This window comes from Lepus europaeus, chromosome 14 (assembly GCF_033115175.1).
Source record: "Lepus europaeus isolate LE1 chromosome 14, mLepTim1.pri, whole genome shotgun sequence".
NCBI classification, from domain to species: Eukaryota; Metazoa; Chordata; class Mammalia; order Lagomorpha; family Leporidae; genus Lepus; species Lepus europaeus.
This window is the reverse complement of record NC_084840.1, coordinates 26,958,703-26,980,694: the sequence shown is the minus strand read 5'-3', so window position 1 is coordinate 26,980,694 and position 21,992 is coordinate 26,958,703. Positions and strand designations below refer to the sequence as shown.

At 42.3% G+C, this 21,992-nt stretch overlaps 1 protein-coding gene across 2 annotated transcripts in view; it reads right to left on the bottom strand.

The window, feature by feature from the left end:
* Positions 1 to 252: 252 nt before the first annotated feature.
* Positions 253 to 21,992, bottom strand: part of FLVCR1 (FLVCR choline and heme transporter 1) — a 35,495-nt gene continuing 13,755 nt past the window's right edge. The window contains exons 4-11 of one of the 2 annotated variants that reach the window (XM_062210322.1): positions 20,467 to 20,534; positions 19,695 to 19,798; positions 16,008 to 16,118; positions 15,424 to 15,529; positions 15,105 to 15,216; positions 6,500 to 6,567; positions 6,261 to 6,333; positions 253 to 3,054 (exon numbers count right to left, since the gene is read on the bottom strand). In XM_062210322.1, the coding sequence (XP_062066306.1) occupies positions 6,262 to 6,333; positions 6,500 to 6,567; positions 15,105 to 15,216; positions 15,424 to 15,529; positions 16,008 to 16,118; positions 19,695 to 19,798; positions 20,467 to 20,534 (641 nt within the window). In that variant the 3' untranslated portion in view covers positions 253 to 3,054; position 6,261. The other variant, XM_062210321.1, reaches the window with a different exon arrangement.

Here is a 21,992-nt window from a genome sequence, read left to right as displayed (position 1 = left end):
TTGTAAATGTTTTGATTACTATACTTTTGTAATATAATTTGAAAACAGCAAGTGTGGTGTCCTTAGATTTGTTCTTTCTCAAGATTGCTTTGGCTATTTAGGATTTTTTGTGATTCTATACAAATTTTTTAAAAAATTTTTTCTGTTTCAGTAAATGCCATTGGTGTACTGATAGGTATCAAATTGAATATGTATGTTTTGGACAGTTCAGGCATTTTGACAACACTGAGTCTTCGAATCCATGAACACTGGACTTCTTTACATTTATTCTTCAATATCTTTCAACAATATACAGATTTTTCACCTCCTTAAACTTATTTTTTTTAAAAAAAGATTTTATTTACATATTTCAGAGGCAGTGTTACAGAGAGAGGGAGAGACAGAGAGAAAGGTCTTCCATCTGCAGGTCCACTCCCCAAATGGCCACAATGGCCAGAACTGGGCTGATCTGAAGTCAGGAGCCAGGAGATTCCTCTGGGTCTACCATGTGGGTGCAGGGCCCCAAGGCCACAGTGCTAGCCCCAAGTTAAACTTATGAATAAGTATTTTATTCTTGCTATCGCAAATGGTCTTTTTTTTTTTTTTTCTCAATTTCTTGGATAGTTTTTTAGTGTATAGAAATGCAATTAGCTTTTATATATCGATTTTGCTCTCAGCATCTGAATTTATTATTTCTAAAAGTTTTTGGGGGGACTCTTTAGGGTTTTCTAAATATAAGAGGATGTCTTCAGCAACAGACAATTTAATTTCTTCCAGTTCGGTGCCTCTCACTAACAGCTCTCGCTAAGATTCCAGCGCTTTGTTGAGTAGAAGTGGAGAGAGTAAGCAACCTCGCCTTGTTCTGATCTTACAGGAAAAGTTCTCAGCTTCTCACCACTGAGAATGTTAGCTATAAGCTTTCCATAAATAGCCTTTATTGTGTTAAGTTCCTTCTATATCTAATTTTTTGGGAGTTTTTTTTTTTTAAGATTTTATTTATTTACTTAAAAGAGTTAGAGGCAAAAGCAGAGAGAGGGAGAAGTCTTCCATCCGCTTTCACTTCCCATATGGCCGCAGGAGCCAGGAGCCAGGAGCTTCTTCTGGGTCTTCCACACGGGTGCAGGGGCCCAAGCACTTAGGCCATCCTCTACTGCTTTCCCAAGCCACAGCAAAGAGGTAGATCAGAAGTGGAGCAGCCAGAACTTGAACCTGTGCCCATATGGGATTCTGGTACTGCAGGCAGCGGTTTTACCTGCTATGCCACTGTACCAGCCCTTGACTGGATATTTTGAAATAATCTGTTCTTTCATCTGTTTGAACAAGTCTGCTGTTGACTGTATTGCATTTTTCCTTTCATTCACTGTAGTATTTTATTAAGTTTTAAGCATTTTGTTTAGTGGGAGAAATGCACAGGAAAGTGAGGGCTTTATTTAGGAGAGAAAGAAGTCTAGAAACACAAGTTGGGTCCATACCAGGCAGAGAGCAGGTCAGGAGCACGTGGAGCAAGCGTACAAGCAGAAAAGCAGAGGCCGAGAGGATGCCCGAAGGCGTGGGGCAACAAGGGAGGGGCCTCCCTTACTCCAGGCCTTTTATTTACTCCCAAAGGGGAGTGATTACATAGTCTGATTGGCAGGTGGACGTCCAGGTGAAGTCCGGTAGGGGAGTGAGATCACAAAGGGGGTGTGGTCTTCCAGCTCACAAATCTAATCGATTAAATCCTATCTACCTGCCTATATCATTTCCCCCTCAGAGATCCCAGACCTTAATCTTAAGGGATGCTGAAGGACGTAGAATCATCATATCTTCTATAGCTGCTTCCTGCTTATTAGGGGCGTGGGCCCTACCTGTCCTGGGTCTGGAAGTCTCTGCCTATCTCATCTAATGAATTTGCTTTATGAGCTGGAGAATCTTCAGTCAGCGAGAATGGCTGTGTCCCCTGCATGGTCAGTTATTCTCAGAAGTCACTGAGTTCTATCACTGTAGTCTTCAGAAGGCGTCTGCTTGATTTCTCTTTGAATATGTTTTGGCCACATATTTTCTGATTTCACAAAGTTGTATGTATGTATTCTCTTACAACTTGCAAGTTCCCTTTAAATAATTATTTTGATTTCCTTAGGCAACTTGTAGACGTCAATTTCTTTGAAGTTACACAAACATTATTGTATTCTTTGGTGGTGTTATTTCCTTGATTTTAGTGTTCCTTGAAATCTTATGTTGATGTCTTTGCCTTTGAGAAGCAATCACTTCCTAGAGCCTGTTGATTGGCTTTAGGAGAGAAATCCATTCATCAATCAACCTGGCCAGGGTTTTGATATCCTCAGATCCTTTCTAAGTATTTACTGCTCCATACCTCTTGGGGATAATTCTTAAGGTTGTAGACTTGCCCTTAATCCTGCAATGCCACTCAGGGTGCTGGAACCTTCCTGTTTGCTTTCTATGGGCAGTGTCCTGAAATATCCAAGTTTATGTGCCTTCTCCCAATTCTGTAGAATCAAGCTGCTGTCTGCCCAAGACACCTGCAGTCACTTTCCACAGGGGCACATCCAGGGAGCCAGCATGGTGGTGACAGCTTAGGTGCCCAGGGCATTTGGGACATCCATTTGGAGAAGAGTGGTCCTTAGGCAAGGCAGCTCTCGTGGCTTGGAGAAGCCTCCTAGAGGAATCTGTGATTGGTAAGGTCCATGGCCTCTCTTATCTTCTAGCCTTTTCAGCTACACCAAGCATCTTAATATTTTGGTTGGGTCAAGAAAAGAAGTAAGCGTCTTGGGCACCATCCCACACAGCTGGGGCAGCTGAACACTATGTTCTCACATTCCTCTGTGGGAGAAATCACAGGCTGATGGTGTCTCTCCTGGTGCTCAGCCATTTCACCTTGAAGGAAGAATGATAAAGGTAAAGGAATCTGTTCTTATGCTTGTCAGTATACCTATGTGCAGATTTTTTTTCTCAAACTGTGTGCTCAAAGTTCTATGTTGGACTTCTGGACTCCCACACGGGTCCTCCTGTCCATGGTAGTTGACAAAAACCAGTGCTTCTGCAGGACGCTCTTATTCTCCATCTTGTTGACATCATTGTCTGAAATTATTTTTAAATGAATAAAATATTAATATAGTTTAAAGCTTCTCTTTTAGCCCTGACCCTGGTGGACTTTGTGTGTGTGTGTGTGTGTGTGTTTTAATTTGAAAGGCAGAGATGAATCCACTGGTGCACTCTCCAAATGGCCGCAATGACCAGGGCTGGGCCAGGCTGAAGCCAAGAGCCAGGAGCTCCATCTGGGTCTCCCACATCAGTGCAGGGGCCCAAGCACTTGGGCCATCTTCTGCTGCTCTCCAGATGCACTAGCAGGGATTTGGATGGGAAGTAGAGCAGCTAAGACTCAAAACCAGCACCCATATGGGATGCTGACTCTGTAGGCGGTGGCTCAACCCACTACGCCACAGCACCGGCACCTTTGCTTATGTTCTGTAACCTACCTCTTTCCCTCCTGGGCCATTCTGAAATCTTATAATCCCTTTTCAATCCCCATGGTGTAATGAAGTATCAAAACTTAAAAAAAAAAGTCATACAAAATTAACATTTAAAAAAATAAACTTATTTTGAACCTGAAGTACTGAAGAATAAGCATACAGATAAATAAGTACAAAGTAGAGCAAAAACTTTGAATGTGAATAATGACTCAAGATATAGGCATCTTCAGCCTATTATACACAAACATACTTTTAAACACATTTCTCCAACATCCTCAAAAGGCAAAAGCTATACTTACAACATTTACAAACGCAATAGCTTTTGAAAGCATCTGGTTTCTTTGCTAAAATCAAAGATTTACACAGGTGATAATTACCTACTACATACTCCAAAGTTATGACATTCTTGTTTGACATACTCTACAGATAACTTGCATTCAAAATACAGAAAAAATTATCCATTCATTTTATAGTTTATTATTATATTTCACCCCTTTTCTAATCAACAAGAAAAAATACATGACATAGACCAAATGCACATACTTTCAGAAATAAAGCATTCCATTCCAGCTTTTATCTGTAATTTGTTCAAAACTGGAAGAACTCAACAAATACATGATTATTTTAAATACTATTGACAGTTTAAAAATAAAAACAATTATTTTAGGGGGATATGGGAAACCTTAGAATTTATTTTTGGTAATTTTTTACCTGTGATACAAACACAAAGGAAGCTAACGATTGGGCATATTCTGCCTGAGCTACCACCGACTGACTAAAACGTCTCACAGAGCTTTGAAAGACTTTGTATCCACAAAGGAACAATCACAATTGTTTATCCAATCATCCAGGGAAAGTTCCTCTAGTTAGATTTGAGTTCCTGTGGTACAATGATTTGTTCTATTCCGTGAGGAACACACTTATCTTTTAAAAGATCTCTGAGATCACATGGACGGGATTCATGGAGTTCCTGATTCCTAACTCAGTTGTTCTGATAACACATTCTCCACGGTTAGGATCTGCAGCATTTGTAATCAATTTATTGTAGAGAATGTTATCATCTCAATATGGATCAATGCATATATTCTGCTTAAATCAAAAGTGATATTCACAGATGGACTACTGAAGCAGTGCTGCTAACATCTGCCCCTGTCACACCAGCATTTCATACTGTTTTGCGCCTTCTCCAGCTCTTTGGAAATTTGTAATCAGGGGAATCTTAGTTGCTATTTGTTTTGACTCTCTTCTTGTGTGCTGTGGGCACTGCAATAGAGATTCCTGAAAAAACAGTTTATTTCATCTTGCCTTTTGAGTTATTTTTAATATTTTTCTGTAAATATTTTGTAATATTTTACTTGTATGAAATGGATCACAATGTCATTTCCTAATACAAAACAGGATATGTGGGAAGAAAAAGGACAATTCTTTGATTAAAATTATTTCCCACTGACCTAAAAAATAAAGTGATATTCACTCCAAGCATACCCCTTACGTGACTAGCCTTTTTTGTGTTTGTGGACAGAATGTGAATATTATGGTGGATCAGTGTCATCTATGTAAAGATACTCCCCACAAGCTTAGAAGAGTCGGGATATCAACAACATTTAAATTCTCACTGTAAACAAAACACAGTGGTAGGCACTGTGGGAAAACATTTGGTCCTTTTCTCCTTACCCTGAGCATGTAAAAAAGGCAGACTTTTACAACAGAGCAGTGACTGACCTACACCGACTCTGGTGAAGACGAGAATCCACCTCCCGCCGTGCTGACGGTGCACGAGCCTGGGCACGGCATTTCTGCCTCAAAGGAGAACGGCTGTACAACTGCCACTGCAGGATTAGCACAGCAAGCATTTCAAGAGTCTCCACTAAAAGGGACACCTGGGCTGGCTGAAGTTGCTCTCGATTTCCTTATCTCAGGAAACTTCAAGGCAAAATACAGGATGTGATGTAAGAAATCATGAAATAGCTAGTAATATATGATGAAATTATCTTACTATAAAGTTATAAATTGAAAAAAGAGAATAAAAAAGGCAATGAGTACAAAACTATTCCATTTCAAGTTGGACTGAAAAAATATAGGGTTAGCATTTATCTGTTATAGGAACCAATAAGAAAAAAACTCAAGATATTGACATTGTATCTGGGCTTCTTAGCTTAATTAGAACATAATCCTAAGACCAAAACTATACACAGAATAGTTTTGTGGCCCATTGAAAGTACCTGTTGCAAAGCACTCTGTAACGAGAGTACAAGAAACAGGGGAAAAAAATCCTAGAGATCATCTAGAAGCCTAATCTCAATTTTGTCCTTTGGTGGATTGATAGCATCATGCTGGGATTTTGTATTCAGATGGAGGTGGCACGGACGGTTGGTCAACACAGTCAAAAGGTAGCCAACTAGCAATGGGTTCTATATTTGGTCCCACTGAATACTTTTACATATAAACTGCATGTACTTGAATGTGTCTTACAGGACTAGACCTCCACATTATCATTTTAGAAAGCCTTCTAAACTTCCACCTGTTTTTTAAAAGTAAATGTTAAGGAGCTCACCTTCAGACATGATATATGACTGAAAATAGGATACTAGTTAGACAAATGGTAGTGTCAGCATGATTTAAGCAAAGGATTTTAAGCAAAATATTGCTTAAAACAATAAATCAAAATGACATTGTGCATTTATGTGCATACAATAATTTTCAAGTATGTGTCCATTCCCCACCACCTACAAAGCCAGGCTCACTGGTCACAGAGCACTCCATGATCATCACACTCTATCCCAATTACTGCAGGATACAAACTTTTCTTTTCACCTCAAATGGATGAGTTTGACTGCTTAGACAACGTGATTTTTGGTTCTTGATCCATGGGACTGTCAACTGGCACCTATAAAAAGAATCAGAAGAAAAAATAAGTATAGCATCTGGCATATGCTGATTTTACAGACTGACAGTTGATCCAGGAAAAAGAAATAGCAGCTAGATAAGAACAGCTTCACACTTATTCTATTAAAATTTTTCTCAATAAGCTCGTAAAAATATTTATTACTTACAGCTTTAATTTCGACATTCGTAATTCCTACGTTTATGTTGTGTCTTCTTAGGTCAGACTTGATTAACGCTGAAACAGAGAAGCATCAGTGGAGTTATACATTGTAAATATATTTTTCTCTAAGAAGTTCAAAAAGTCTTTTCTCATACTGTCAAATATAACACTCAAGTACCATAATATTCGATAGCATCCTTGTAGCCTTCAGAAATAATAGTACCTCAGGCCGGCGCCGCGGCTCACTAGGCTAATCCTCCGCCTAGCAGCGCCGGCACACCGGGTTCTAGTCCCGGTTGGGGCACCAGATTCTGTCCCAGTTGCCCCTCTTCCAGGCCAGCTCTCTGCTGTGGCCAGGGAGTGCAGTGGAGGATGGCCCAAGTCCTTGGGCCCAGCACCCCATGGGAGACCAGGAGAAGCACCTGGCTTCTGCCATCAGATCAGCGCGGTGCGCCGGCCGCAGTGCGCCAACCGCGGCGGCCATTGGAGGGTAAACCAACAGCAAAAGGAAGACCTTTCTCTCTGTCTCTCTCTCTCATTGTCCACTCTGCCTGTCAAAAATAATAATAATAATAATAATAAAAAAGAAATAATAGTACCTCTGTCAATCTTTATTTTTTTTTAAGATTTATTTATTTGAAATTCAGAGTTACACACAGAGAGAAGGAGAAGCAGACAGAGAAGGAGAGGCAGAAAGAAAGTCTCCACCCACTGGTTCACTCTCCAGTTGGCTGCAACGACCAGAACTAAGCCCAGAGCCAAGAGCCTTCTTTGGGCCTTCCCACGAGAGTGCTGGGGCCCAAGAATTTGGGCCATCTTCAACTGCTTTCCCAGGCCATAGCAAAGAGCTGGATCAGAAGTGGAGCAGCTGGGACTTGAACCGGCGCCCATATGCAATGCTAGCACTGCAGGTGGCAGTTTTACCCACCACGCCACAGTGGCGGCCCCTGTCAGTCCTTAACATAACTGACAAGTCATTCACTAGTGCACAAACATGGGACTCTAAGAACCAAAGGCACAAAGATAAAAAGCACAATTCTTTTCTCTAAAGGACTTGCCAACCTTGGAAAATTTTGACACGCAAATAATATAACTGTGATATTGCAAATACGTAAAAAGTGTAGTAGAGTATGGGAGACAAAATGCCTGTCAGACGAGGGAAACCAGGTGAAGCTTATTGGAGGATACATGCTCGAATGAAACCCAAAAAATTAGGAGGACCTTGTCGAGCAGACAGGAGAGGAAGACACGCTAGGTATTAGACAGTAGACACAGGAGGGGAGCAGGAAGAATACAGCCTGTTCCTGACACTCGAGGTGGTCTGGGATCATTGCAACATCAAGTACTGGGTCCGCAGATGTCATGCCCACCATGCAAAGAGCTTACACGGTATCAGAGAAGGGAGTAACATTATCAGATCTATGTATTGGGGAGCTCAATATGACAGCAATGTGGAGAATAATAGCAATGGGACCAGAGGCAGGCAGCCTGGCCATGAGGTTTTAATCCTGCTGAGAGAAGGCAAGTGCCTGACTGTGAAAACTGGTGGTAAAGGGGCAGGTTTCAGAGACAGATTGGAATATAACAAATAAGGGCTGTTACCATATCTGTTACTGTCTTATATTTGCTGCTCTTCTTTGTCCCCATTTTTGTCTTCTACTCTTTTTCTGCCTTTTGTGGTTTTCATTGAACATTTTTTTAAGATTTATTTGAAAGTCAGAGTTACACAGAGAGAAGGATAGGCAGAGGCAGAGAGGTCGGTGTTCCATCCGCTGGTTCACTCCCCAATTGGCCGCAATGGCTGGAGCTGTGCTGATCCAAAGCCAGGAGCCAGGAGCTTCTTCAGGGTCTCCCATGTGGGTGCAGGGGCCCAAGGGCTTGGGTCATTTTCTACTGCTTTCCCAGGCCACAGCAGAGAGCTGGATTGGAAGTGGAACAACCAGGATTTGAACCGGCACCCATATGCTATGCTGGCACTGCAGGTGGCGGCTTTACCTGTTATACCACAGCGCCAGCCTCCTCATTGAACATTTTATAAAATTCCATTTTCATTCCTTTCTTAGCATACCAGTCATAATTCTTTTTTCTTTTTAGTGATTGTCCTGGAATTTGCAATATTCAGTTACAATAATCTAAGTCCACTTTCAAATAACACTGTGAATACCATATAATAACAATAATCCTGGGGCCTGCGCTATAGCACAACAGCCTTCAGCACCACCGCTGGTTCGAGTCCTGGCTGCTCCACTTCTGATCCAGCTCTCTCCTGTGGCCTAGGAAAGCAGTGCAAGATGGCCCAAGTGCTTGGGCCCCTGCACTCATGTGGGAGACTTGGAAGAAGCTCCTGGTTCCTGGCTTCAGCCTGGCCCAGCCTCGGTAGTTGCAGCCATTTAGGGGGTTTACCAGCAGATGGAAAACCTTTCTCTCTCTCCTTTTCTCTCTCTGTAACTCTGACTTTCAAATAAATAAACCTTTAAAAAATAATAATAATCCTAATTTCTGGGAGCTAGCTTTGTGGCACAGTGGTTAAGCCACTGCCTGTGACACTAATATCCCATATGGGCACTGGTTTGTATCCCAGCTGCTCTATTTCTGATTCAGCTCCCTACTGATGCGTGTGGGAAGGCAGCAAAAGATGGCCCAAGTACTTGGGCTTCTGTACCCCTGTGAGAGACCTAGATGAAGCTCCTGGTTCCTGGCTGTTCCACGCATCTGAGAAGTGAAGGAAGACCCAGCTCCCATCACGCCTCTTGTAACTCTGCATTTCAAATAATAATAATAAAAAAAATCGTGACTTCTCTGATCCGTACCTTGAAATCATCACTGTCAGTCATTTCACTTACATGTAAGTGTACATACACACACATATACACACACCCATACACACAGGCACATACATAAGGATATACATACCCTGTTGCTATTATTTTGAATACTTCTATCTGTTAAATCAGGAAGAAAAAAGTTTCATTTTCCCCTCATTTACTCCTTCTCCAAGGCTCTTCCTTACGTATATAGATCTCAGTTCCTGACTTAAGTCATTTCCCTTTTTTTTGAAGAGCTTTTTGTAATATTCTTTCCAAGGCAGGTCTCCTGACCAGAAAGTCCCTCAATTTTTGTCTGAATTTTTTATTTCTCCTTGATGTTGAAGGATAATTTCACAGGGCACGGAGTTCTAGGTTAGTGGGCTTTTTCTCTCAGCACTGTGTTCCGTCCCTTCCCTTCTTGCAGGATTTCTGAGGAGTCTGACTCCACCCCTATCTATGCTCTGCCACAGAGAAGGGCTTTTGCTCCCCTCTGGTTTTTTGCCAACATGCGCTTTTCTGGCATTTATCCTGCCCAGGGATCTCTGAACTTCCTGGATATTAATTTGGGGGCCGTTCTGTCATTTTGTTTCAAATATTTCTTCTGTACCTCCTTTTCTTATGTGCCCACAGTCCTTAGATCTGTTTCCTCTTTTGTCTTGGCTTTTCAGTTTGTTCGTTTCTGTTGTCACCTCCTCACGCCACTTTCCTCAGCTATGTCCAATCTACTAAGAAGCCCGTCAAAGACAAGCCTCACTTCTGTTACAATGTTTTTCATCTTCAGTATTGTTTGGCATCTTAGAATTTCCATCTCTCTGATTAAACTGCCCACCTATTCTTGCACATTGCATACATTATCCATTACAGCCTTTAGCTCATTATTCACAGTATTTTAAAATTCCCAGTCTAGGAGAAGGCATTTGATGTGGCCATTAAGCTGCTCTGTGGGGGGCCCACATCTCACAAGGGAGTGCCTGGTGAATCCCAGTTCCTCTGCTTCTGACCCGGCTTCCTGCTACTGCGCACCCGGTGAGGCAGCAGATGGTGGCTCAAGTACTTGGGTCTCTGCCACCCATGCGGGAGACCCAGATTGAGGTGTGGGCCCCAAGCTTTGGCTGTCCTAGCCTTGGCTATTGCAGGCATTTGGGGGAATGCATCAGTAGATGGAAGATCTCTTGGTGCGTCTCTCTGCCTTCACATAAAGTGAAAATAAATCCCCAGTTTAATAACTCCAGCATCTCTGCCATATCTAATTCTGGTTCTGACGCCTGCTCTAGCTCTTCAAACTGTGCTTTCTGTCTTTTAGTTTGTTATAACTTCTCCTTGGTAGCTGGATATGATGGACCATGTAAAAGAAATTGCTGTTAGCAAGGCCTTTGGTAATGTGGTGGGTGAACGACAGGAGGAGGAACATCCTCTAGTCCTCTTAGTCTCAGTCTCCTGGTGAGACTGGGTCCCTGGGCTATGAACTTCACAAGGGCTTCTCAGTCTCACCCCTGCAAAGCAGCAATAGAACAGCTAGAAGGGTGGCTAGGGGAGCCTGCAGTTGGTATTTCCTTTCCACCTGGTCAGTTAGGCTCCGAGGGAACCCCAGCAGGTTAGACCCAGCTTGCACAGTTTCTCCTGAGGGCATGCACTGTTAGGAACAGAATGCCCTGTAGTGTTTCAGAATGGTTCCTTTCTCCACCTGCCAAAGCAGGATGTAAAACTCACAAAAATGTGAAGCAGATCTTCCCAGGAGTGTTACTTCTCAGAGTGGCCTCTGGCGACTCACCAGTGTTAGTTCAGGTCTTCTCGGCAGCACTGGGTCTCACGGAGTCTCAGCTCCAGGAAGTTGCGAGTCTCTGTCTGTCTGTGGTCTCTCCGGTTGTGGAGGCAGGGGTTTGCCCTGTGACCTCACTTGTCTTACGCATCTAAAAATGGTTCTTGAGTTTTGTATATTTGTTCAGCTCTTTGCTCACTGTTACTATAGAGTGGAGCCTGCCGAGTTTCCTACAGTCAGGACTGGAAACAGGAAGTCTAATGTTTGCTTTGAAATCCACATATCCCTTTATAATTCTGTTCCATCACTAATACCAACATTTTAGGAAAATATATCAAGCTCTCTCTAATAAAAAAAATCAGAGAATTTAGCATTTCTAGGTGGTAACAGTATCAATATAAAATTAATTTCAAAGGTATTTTTCTACCTCTCTGTTTAAAAAAAAAAAAAAAAAAAAAACAACTTTTCTGAGACAGAGAAAGAGCAATCCCATCTACTGGTCCACTTCCCAAATGCGCAGAATAGCTAAGGCTGGATAATGGCCAGAGCCCGGAGTCAGGAACCCAATTCAGATCTTCCATGTGGTCGGCAGAGACTCAACCACTTGAGCCATCACTGCTGCTTCCTAGGGTCTGCCTTAGAAGGAAGCTGCAGCCAGGAGCTGGAGCTGGGTCTTGAACCCAGGCACTGCACTGTGGGAAGTATCTTACCCACTAGGCTAAACTCCTGATAGGCAGGAAGTTAAAAATTAGCCTATGTGTGTGTGAGAAGCTCCAGAAGCCCAGCATTTTGCACTTCAAAGTCCTGCCCAGACCCTGATAACCTCCCAGGTGGTCCCAGTCCTTTCCCCAAGGAAAGCTCCCAGAATTCTCTCTCCTCAAGACCAAATGGGTTACCTGATAACTTGGGGCAATAAAACCTTCACAGACGCCCCTCTCCCTGTCCCTCTGTCTGGCTCCCTCAGAGCCAACAAACCTGGGGAGGAATCTGCTAACTTACTCTCCCAAAAACCCTGTATCCTAAAGGAAAAGGGACAGGGGGTAAAGAGATTCCCTTAAAAACCGGGAGTCTAAACAAAGACTGCACTCAGCTCTCTGCTCTCTGCTGAGCACCAGCCTGGCCTGACCAGGTGTATTCTCTCCACTCAACCATGTAACCTTGCTCTCCCAGAGTCCAAGTGACTGGGCACCCTCTACCTGCCCCTTCCCTTCTGATGGATGCCCCATCTCCAATAAAACCTAATTACTTTACTCTCTGTCTCACGCCTGAATTCTTTCTTGCATGAAGACAAGAGCCCCACGGCTTCCACAACACTTCTCCAGTGACACTCCTACTCCCCATTTCTTATTTTTAGACTTGATTTAAGTTAACATTAATGAATATCATAATAATAAATGAAAAGAGAATATAAAACTGTTCCTTTTTTTGGTGCAACAAGCACTGATTTCATGAATCTGTGTATGGTACTTGCCTGGAAATTAAGAGCCAACGTGGAATAATTTACAACAGATTAACAGTAGTTAAAGCTGTTACTATACCACATACTTCACAATTTTGTATGCTTTATTTTACTCTGTGAAGGTAATATGGGGAAAAGCTCCCTCATGACAGAATGCTTTTCTTTGAGAAAACACAATATTTTCACTGTCTTTGAGCATAACAAATGAGTGACAATGACCATAGGCAGTTATGTGTCTCCAAAATAAATGTTCATCACTGGCAAGATTTCATATTGAGTGCTTCGAAAAGAATAATCAAGTATACAACAAATATAAAAAAGCTTTGATTGGGGCCGGTGCTGTGGCATAGCAGGTAAAGCCTCCGCCTGCAGTGCCAGCGTCCCATATGGATGCTGGTTTGAGTCCCAGCTGCTCCACTTCTGATCCAACTCTCTGCTATGGCCTGGAAAAGGAGTGGAAGATGGCCCAAGTGCTAGGGCCCCTGCACCCATGTGGGAGACCTGGAAGAAGCTCCAGGCTCCTGGCTTTGGATGGGCGCAGCTCTGCCCATTGAGGCCAAAGGAGAGTGAACCAGCGGATTGAAGTCCTCTCTTTCTCTCTCTCCTTCTCTCTCTGTATAACTCTTTCTTTCTTTCTTTTTTTTTTTTTTTAATTTATCAGGAAGAGTTATAGAGAGTGAGAAAGAGACAGAGAGAAAGGTCTCCTTTACCGTTGGTTCACTCCCCTAATGGTCGCTATGCCAGTGTTGCACCGATTCGAAGCCAGGAGCCATGTGCTTCCTCCCGCTCTCCCATGCAGGTGCAGGGACCTAAGATCTTGAGCCATCCTCCACTGCACTCATGGGCAACAGCAGAGAGCTGGACTGGAAGAGGAGCAACCGGGACAGAATCTGGTGCACTGACCGGGACTAGAACCCGGGGTGCCGGCACTGTAGGCAGAGGATTAGCCTAGTGAGCCATGGCGCCGGCCCTCTATGTAACTCTTTCAAATAAATAAATACTCTTTTAAAAAAATCTTTCCAACAGACTCTATCTTTAGAACTAAGTTATAAGCAGATCAAAGAATCAATCCCTTTGCATGTTTGCATGTATCCCATGGCTTATGCCTCTTCTGTTGGTAAAGGGATGCAGAAAGAAACCCATAATGCAAAATAACAGAAGCCACCATGGGCCTAGAAACACCACTGAACATAAGTCGTGCTCCCAAATCCATCATTACACCTGTGTGCATGTACAAAACATAGGTAAAAGTTCTCTGACATTCTCTCTACTGCTCACATCCATCTCTTCTGATCACACGTAAAAATGTAAGAACTAGCTAGCTGGGGCCGGCACTGTGGCGTAGCCGGTAAAGCTGCTGCCTGCACAGTCAGCATCCTATGCACATGGGCTCAGGTTCAAGTCCCACATACTCCAATTCCAATCCAGCTCTCTGCTATTTTCACCATCACCACAGTACTGCTTACCACCACTACCCTGTTTTACTCACAGCTAACATGTATTAGGTACATACTAAGGGTTTTTCATAAACCACCTTGGTTAATGCTTATAGTAGCCCTATAAAGCATCTTCTGATGTTTCAATGAAGAAAGGAGGATTTGAAAGGTTAAGTAACTTTTCTAAAGTCACACAGCCAATGAGTGGCAGAATCAGACTGTGAAGCAGGCTCTTCCCACCCCCGGGTCTGTACTTTTCTTGTTACATATGACATACACATGTCAGTTTTGCTTCCTATGCATGTGAAACCTGCAAAATTATTTAACAGATTCATATCCTTGAAAGCATAAACAAATGACATACTGCTTTTTTTAAAAAAAGATTTTATTTATTTGAGAGGTAGAGTTATAGACAGCGAGAGGGAAAGACAAAGAGAAAGGTCTTCCTTCTGGTGGGCCACTCCCCAAATGGCTGCAACGGCCGGAGCTGTGTCAATCTGAAGCCAGGAGCCAGAAGCTTCTTCCAGGTCTCCCACATGGGTACAGGGGCCCAAGGAGCTGGGCCATCCACTACTGTTTTCCTAGGCCACAGCAGAGAGCTGGATTGGAGGAGGAGCAGCTGGGACTAGAACCGGCAGCCATATGGGATGCCGGTATCGCAGGTGGAGGATTAACCTACTATACCACAGCACTGGCCCCAACATCCTGCTTTTTACTTCATTTTCTCTCTTGCATTCAGAAGCAACATGTGGGGCTGGCGCTGTGGCATAGTAGGTTAATACTCCACCTGAGGCACTGGCAACCCAAATGGGCGCTAGTTTGAGTCCCAGCTGCTCCACTTCTGATCCAGCTCCCTGCTAATGGCCTGGGAAAGCAGTGGAAGATGGCCCAAGTCCTTAGGCCCCTGTCCCTATGTGGGAGACACAGAAGAAGCCCCTGGCTCCTGGCTTTGGATAGGCCCAGCTCTGGCCATTGTGGCCATTTAGGGAGTAAACCATCGGATGGAAGACCTGTCTCTATCTATAGCTCTGCCTCTCAAATAAATAAATAAATCTAAAAAAAAAAAAAAGAAGAAGAAGAAGCAATCCACATAACAATAAAATACAAAGACAAGACTATAGGACGTTGTCCAGGCAGATGCCCTCCGTTACCTGTTAAAATGATGCCGACAAACATCCAAGCACAGAGGAAAATGTTCCCTGCTCTTGGGCTATAGTCTGATGTGAGCTTTCCTTGAGCCAATGTGAATAAAATTCCAAATACCTAAAATGAAATAAATCATTTTTATGAAGTTTGCTTCTTAAAAAACAGGTAGAAAGTTTTTCTCAAGAACTTAACTGATTTGATTTCATGTGATTTGGCGTCTAGAGACAGTCATTGAAAAGTGGAAACAAAAGGCAGGCAGACTCATTATTTACTAGATGTTTGGTAAGACGATCACCACAGGGCTAAGAGGGATCAGGGATTTACCTGTGCAGCAGCATTAAGAAGACCAGATGAAGTACCTTCAGATTCAGGGTACGTGATTTCAACAGCGAATTCGAAGCCCAAGGGGAGGTAGCCAGTCATGAAGAAACTAGGAGATAAATCCAACAGGACAGAAAAGTGACCAGGAGGACAACATCCTGTGTGGAGGTGACCGCTCTACCTCTCAGACTTATTATAATCATCAAGCAAGTGTGTACTATGAAGTTGCTTTGTAATGAACCATTACAGTTGTCCCATCAGCCCCAGGTCACAGAACTGGGAACCAACACAATTCCTGTGCTTTATTCTGAGAAAAATATACTTCTATCTTTCTAAGTCAATTGTCTTAATAACCGCATAAAATTACTTAGATCAAGTAAAGCATACCTATTTTTTACCAACAACATGCCAAAAAATTAATTTTTAGAGTTTTGAAGAATTACACATTTATATGCACAAAATGGACCCTTTGAAGCTTAAAACATTAAACAATATTTGAGTGAACCTAAAAATGAGAAACTAGGGTGATAATACTTCAGAATGGTAACAGCATGCTGCCATTTCTCCTGGACACCTTTGATACTTACCCAAGTATCCCTCCAGTAACAAACGGGATGATAATGTATCCAAGGTCCAATGTGAAAGTAAATATAACCATTCCGATAAAAGATAAAATGTAAACTATGAGAGTAGTCTGTCTAAAACAAAAACAACAAAATTGTTATTTTGTCTGATTCTCCTAGGTACATAAAAAATCATTTGGCTAGCTTTTGCTCTATCTGTATATTAATAAATCTTTGCTTTTTCCAAATTCTCTGCTACTTTTTATGTCCACTCTGCCTGTCAAAAATAAAAAAAAAATAAAAATAAGAAAATATATCTGGGCCGGCACTGTGGAGTAAAGCTGCCACCTGCAGTGCCAGCATCTCCTATGGGTGCCAGTTCGAGTTCCGGCTGCTTCACTTCTGATCCAGCTCTCTGCTATGGCCTGAGAAAGCAGTAGAAGATGGCCCAAGTCCTTGGACCCTGCACCCACATGGGAGACCTGGGGGAAGCTCCCGGCTTCAGATCGGCCCAGCTCCAGCTATTGTGGCCATTTTGGGAGTGAACCAGAGGATGGAAGATCGATCTCTTTCTTTCTCTGCCTCCGCCTCTCTGTAACTCTGCCTTTCAAATAAGTAAATCTTAAAAAAAAAAAAAGAAAATCTATCCACATAGACTTTAAGATTCAGAGGCAGCAGGCAATAAATTCACATCACATCCAATAACTTAGGAGATATTCCTATGGATAAAATAATTTTTATGATAGCAAATGGGATAGTTCTTTATTCGTATCTGAAGATTCAGATCAGGGTGGGTGCTATGGTGTGGCAGGTTATGTCACCGCTTGGGAGGCCAGCATCCTATATCGGAGTGCTGCAGTGCTTGGGCCTTTGCCACCCATGTGGGAGACCAGGCTGGAATTCCTATTTCCTAGCTTCAGCCTGGCCCAGGTTATTACGGCCATTTGAGTGAAGTGACTAATTGAAGATTCTCTCTACTTTCCAGATAAACAAATACATTTTAAAATTCAGACAAAATTCTACATGTTCCAAATGCCTCCCTAATTACTGAAGCTTATAAGATTCTTCCAAACTTCCTTTCTCATTTATAGCTACACAACTGGCATTTGACATCTATTGGACTTATGACATCAATTTTGGTCTGTTATCATTTTACTTTCCTTATGTGAATGCTTCATTTTTCCTATTTAGACCATAAGAGTCCTGAGGATGAGGGTCACACATAGCTTGCCATAATTCCTACCTAAGAAAGATTCATACAACAGGAGTACAGTGAGCGGACAGCAGCTATCCTGAGAAAAAAGCCAGGGTAGCAAAGAACATATTTCTATGCCAATGTTTTTAAAAAGATTTTTATTTGAAAGGTGAGTTACAGAGAGAGAGAGAGAGAGAGAGAGAGAGAGAGAGAGAGAGAGAGAGGAGAGACAGAGATCTTTCATCTGCTGGTTTACTTCCCAAATGGTTTCAACAGTCAAGGCTAGGACAAGCCAAAACCAGGAACCAGGAGCTTCTTCCTGGTCTCCCACATGGGTGACAGGGGTCCAAGCACTTGGGCCCAGTGCTTTCCCACTTGCTTTCCCAGAAGCATTAGCAGGGAGCTGGATCTAAAGTGGAGCAGCCAGGCCTTGAACCAGAGCCTATATGGGATGCCGGCATTGCAGGCGGTGGCTTTACCGATACAGAACCGGCCCCTATTTCTATAGCCTATTAAGTGTTCTAATGGACCAAAGGCTATTAAGGAATGTAACTGTTTATGCATGTTCCTTTCATCTACAAATTGAATTAATTTCACTCTAAGCTATCATTTCATAATAATGTAGCTGCATCAAATGCTATCTTAAATTATGAGAGGACTATCTTAGAGAATTTCAAGATCAGAGATACTTTTTGAAAGGGTTTAGAATAATTGTATCAAAAGTATCCTGAGCCTTCAAAGCTATCCTGGGCCACATTTCATTCATTCATTTTATTTAATTCCATTTATTTTTTCATGGTTTCATTCATGTATTTCCCCAGGTAGATTAGGTGGGAATTTTCTGGTCCATTAAAAAATGGGGGGCAGGTGTTTATTAGTTAAGACGCCCACATCACACATTGTGGAGTACCTGGGTTCAATTCAGGGTTCAGGCTTCTGATTCCAACTTCCTGCTGATGCAGACCTTGGGAGGCAGAAGTGATGGCTCAAATAATTGAGTTTCTGAGCAGGACCCACGTGGGACACCTGGATTGAGTTCCTGGCTCCCAGCTTTGGCTAGGCCCATCTCGGGCCATGGTAAGATTCAGGGAATAAATCAATAGATGGGAACTCTCTCCAGTCTAATCTGTCTCTCTACCTCTCAAATTAAGAAACAAAAAACAAAAGAAAATGGTTATTCTTTTAAGGCCCAGAGCAAAAGATGCTGCCTCTGAAACTTCATTTCCCAGCTGGTATCATTCATTAGCATTTTGCTTGTTCTATATAGATGAACAATTAATATAGAATTTCCATATTATGCTTAAATAGTGCTTTAGTTGGGTGCACTTTAGCCAAAAAGCTCTTACAAAAAAAAAAAAAAAAAAAAAAAAACAGAGCCCTACACCCAATAATAATCTTTTTGACAGAAAAGAATAACTTTGTTTTTAAGCCCACAGCATAAGAAAAGAATAAGATAAAGTCTCCATCAAAAGCAAAATTTTTTTGGTTTTTTGAATTTTTTTTTTATTTATTTTTATTTTATTTTTTTTATTTTTTTGACAGGCAGAGTGGACAGTAGAGGGAGACAGAGAGAGAGAGAAAGGTCTTCCTTTTTGCCATTGGTTCACCCTCCAATGGCCGCCGCGGTAGGCGCGCTGCGGCCGGCGCACCGCGCTGATCCAATGGCAGGAGCCAGGGGCTTCTCCTGGTCTCCCATGGGGTGCAGGGCCCAAGCACTTGGGCCATCCTCCACTGCACTCCCTGGCCACAGCAGAGAGCTGGCCTGGAAGAGGGGCAACCGGGACAGGATCGGTGCCCCGACCGGGACTAGAACCTGGTGTGCCGGCGCCGCAAGGCGGAGGATTAGCCTGTTAAGCCACGGCGCCGGCTTGTTTTTTTGAATTTTTTGACAGGCAGAGTGGACAGTGAGAGAGAGAGAGAGAGAGAGAAAGGTCTTCCTTTTTCTGTTGGTTCACCCCCCAGTGGGCGCTGTGGCCGGTGTGCTGCGGCCGGTGCACCGCGCTGATCCAAAGCCAGGAGCCAGGTGCTTCCTCCTGGTCTCCTATGCAGGTGCAGGGCCCAAGCACTTGGGCCATCCTCCACTGCACTCCCGGGCCACAGCAGAGAGCTAGCCTGGAAGAGGGGCAACTGGGACAGAATCCGGCACCCCGACCAGGACTAGAACCTGATGAGCCAGCGCCACAGGCGGAGGATTAGCCTATTGAGCCGCAGCGCTGGTCGAAATATTTTTCAAAAGGAGTTTTTTTGGAATAGAAAAGATTCCTTCTGGAGTGGTCTCTGTGAGTGATGTCAGAAGGGAGAAGGTTCATAAGGTATGCAAGTTCTCAAGAGTTGAAAACAGTCTGACCAATAAAATAAAACAATGCATAAGACTACTGAAATGTCTGGTAACTGATGCAAATCCAAATCTTTATTAATAACAATACTTTTCAAATTTCTTAAAATAAAAAGTAACATTTCCTCTAAAACCAAACACCTTTGATTTTTATACTATCCATGCATCTATGTTCACTTACTTGTATGTTTTGGTGTAATCCAGCCATAAGCCACAAAGAATAGAGCCCACCATTCCAGCTACTACCAGAGTTAGCCCTATCCTTCCAGCAGTCACTTCTTCTCCCTGAAGACAATTTGCAGAAGTCAGCCTGAGATACTTCTAATCAAACAGATCCTTCACATTCCCATACCTTCTCATAGCCAATAGAAATAATCAGATAAAATGAAGTATATAATATAACAGGGAGACACAGTACGATGTGGGGATGGGCATTCTATTTTAAAACCAGGAAAGGAAAATCTTAGAATCATGAAAGAAACAAAAATGAAAATGCTTCCTTGCCTATCCGTGGTTAGAAGTACAATGATTTTTGTTAGGATTCTTAAGTAATTTACAGATGTCTGAAAAGGAGTCAAGCTGATAGCTTACACAGAATACAACTGCTTTCTGCTTTCAAAAGCAAAGAGGTCACTTAGAGCTTGATATTTACTTCTTTAAATATATTGTTGATATCCCTTAAATAAATGTTTTGTCTTTTCCCATGTAACCAGCGACACTATTTCTTTAAAAAAGAAAAAAACAAAAACTTAGGTTTTGTCAAAGCAATAACTTCTGCTTTCCATGCTGTGTGTTTTGTAAATTGGTTTAAAGGTATTCTCAATAAAAACAAATGCAAATCTTTTATAGCAACAAGGTCATAATCTGTGATCTTACAGTCATGCTAACAGGAATTATATTGGTAAAGAAAAATTCTTGCCTAGGCATGCAGTACAATGTAGGTGGAAGCTTACCGGATAATATTTCAATATCATTTGATTTAATAATGTTGAGACAGAATAAAATGCTCCAGTCATGATTCCTATAACAATAAAGAGAAAATTATAACTGTATAATCTATCAGTTCCTGAAGGAATGTGGAATACCATGTGACAACTATGAAAAGAGAGTATATTTCTTAGACACATGACAAAATTTAAAAATTACTGCCATCCTCTTTCAGAAGAGGGACTGATCAATTCAGCACCTAAATTCACTAGAGACATGGCAGAATTTTGTCATAACATCATTATTATAGATTCAGATATACTGACCCTAAGTCACATCCTCACATATAACACTGTGGCAACCCAATAAGCAATGAATTGAAAAAGAGCCCCTTCAATGAACTCTGGCCAACAAATGCTAAAAGCAAAGCAGACATCCTGGTTTGGTGACCTTACACCTGTAGCAAAGACTTATAAGACAACAAGCAAGACAATGTTAATTAAAGAATATTTAGGGACTGGTGCTACGGTAGTTAAGCTGCCACTTGCGATGCTGGCATCCCATATCAGAGCACCAGTTCAAATTCTAGTTGCTCCACTTCTGATCCAGTTCTCTGCTGATACACCTGGGAAAGCAGAAGAAGCTTGGGCCTCTCATCCATGTGGGAGACCTGGATGGAGTTCCTGGCTCCTGGCACAGCCCCAGCTGTTGTGGCCACCTGGGGGGTAAACCAGTAGATGGAGGATATCTCTCTGTGTCTCCCCCTCTCTCCGTCCTATGCCTTTCAAATATAATAAATAAATATTTAAGAAAAGAAGATTTATAAGGAAAAAACTAAACACAGTTGGTTATTAGGAATCGCGCTAGGTTTGAGCCCTCGTGTTCCTTGCATGTATTCTGTTCCTGTGAATAAGCCTCTCAATCTAGCCAAGACATAAGTTTACTAATTTTCTCTCTTATTCTTAAATATTCCAAGCATGTGAAATAGTATAGAGAATAGACTCATATACAAATATGCTTACTCATCAACAAGTTTTGATGACCATTCAAATTCAGATTCATTATTTAGACTTTTTCTCAACCCTGTTCTGTGTTCTTTCCCAAAAATAACCCCTACCTTGGATCTAGTGTTTATCATTCTATATGTTACCATACATGAGAATTTATAAATAATTTGAATTACTCTGCGTGTATTAAAGCAATATAAATGATTTCTATCTATCTGTAATTTATTTTTATCATTCAACATTATGTTCTGAGATCTATACAATGAATCCTTTCTATTTTGATTGGTTTTCTCTGCTATATAATATTCTATTGTGTGAATACACTTCAATATAATTATTTCTTGTCCTGTTGGTAGATACTTAAAAGTTTTTTGTTTTGGCCGGTGCCGCGGCTCACTAGGCTAATCCTCCGCCTTGCGGCGCCGGCACACCGGGTTCTAGTCCCGGTCAGGGCACCAGATTCTGTCCCGGTTGCCCCTCTTCCAGGCCAGCTCTCTGCTGTGGCCAGGGAGTGCAGTGGAGGATGGCCCAGGTGCTTGGGCCCT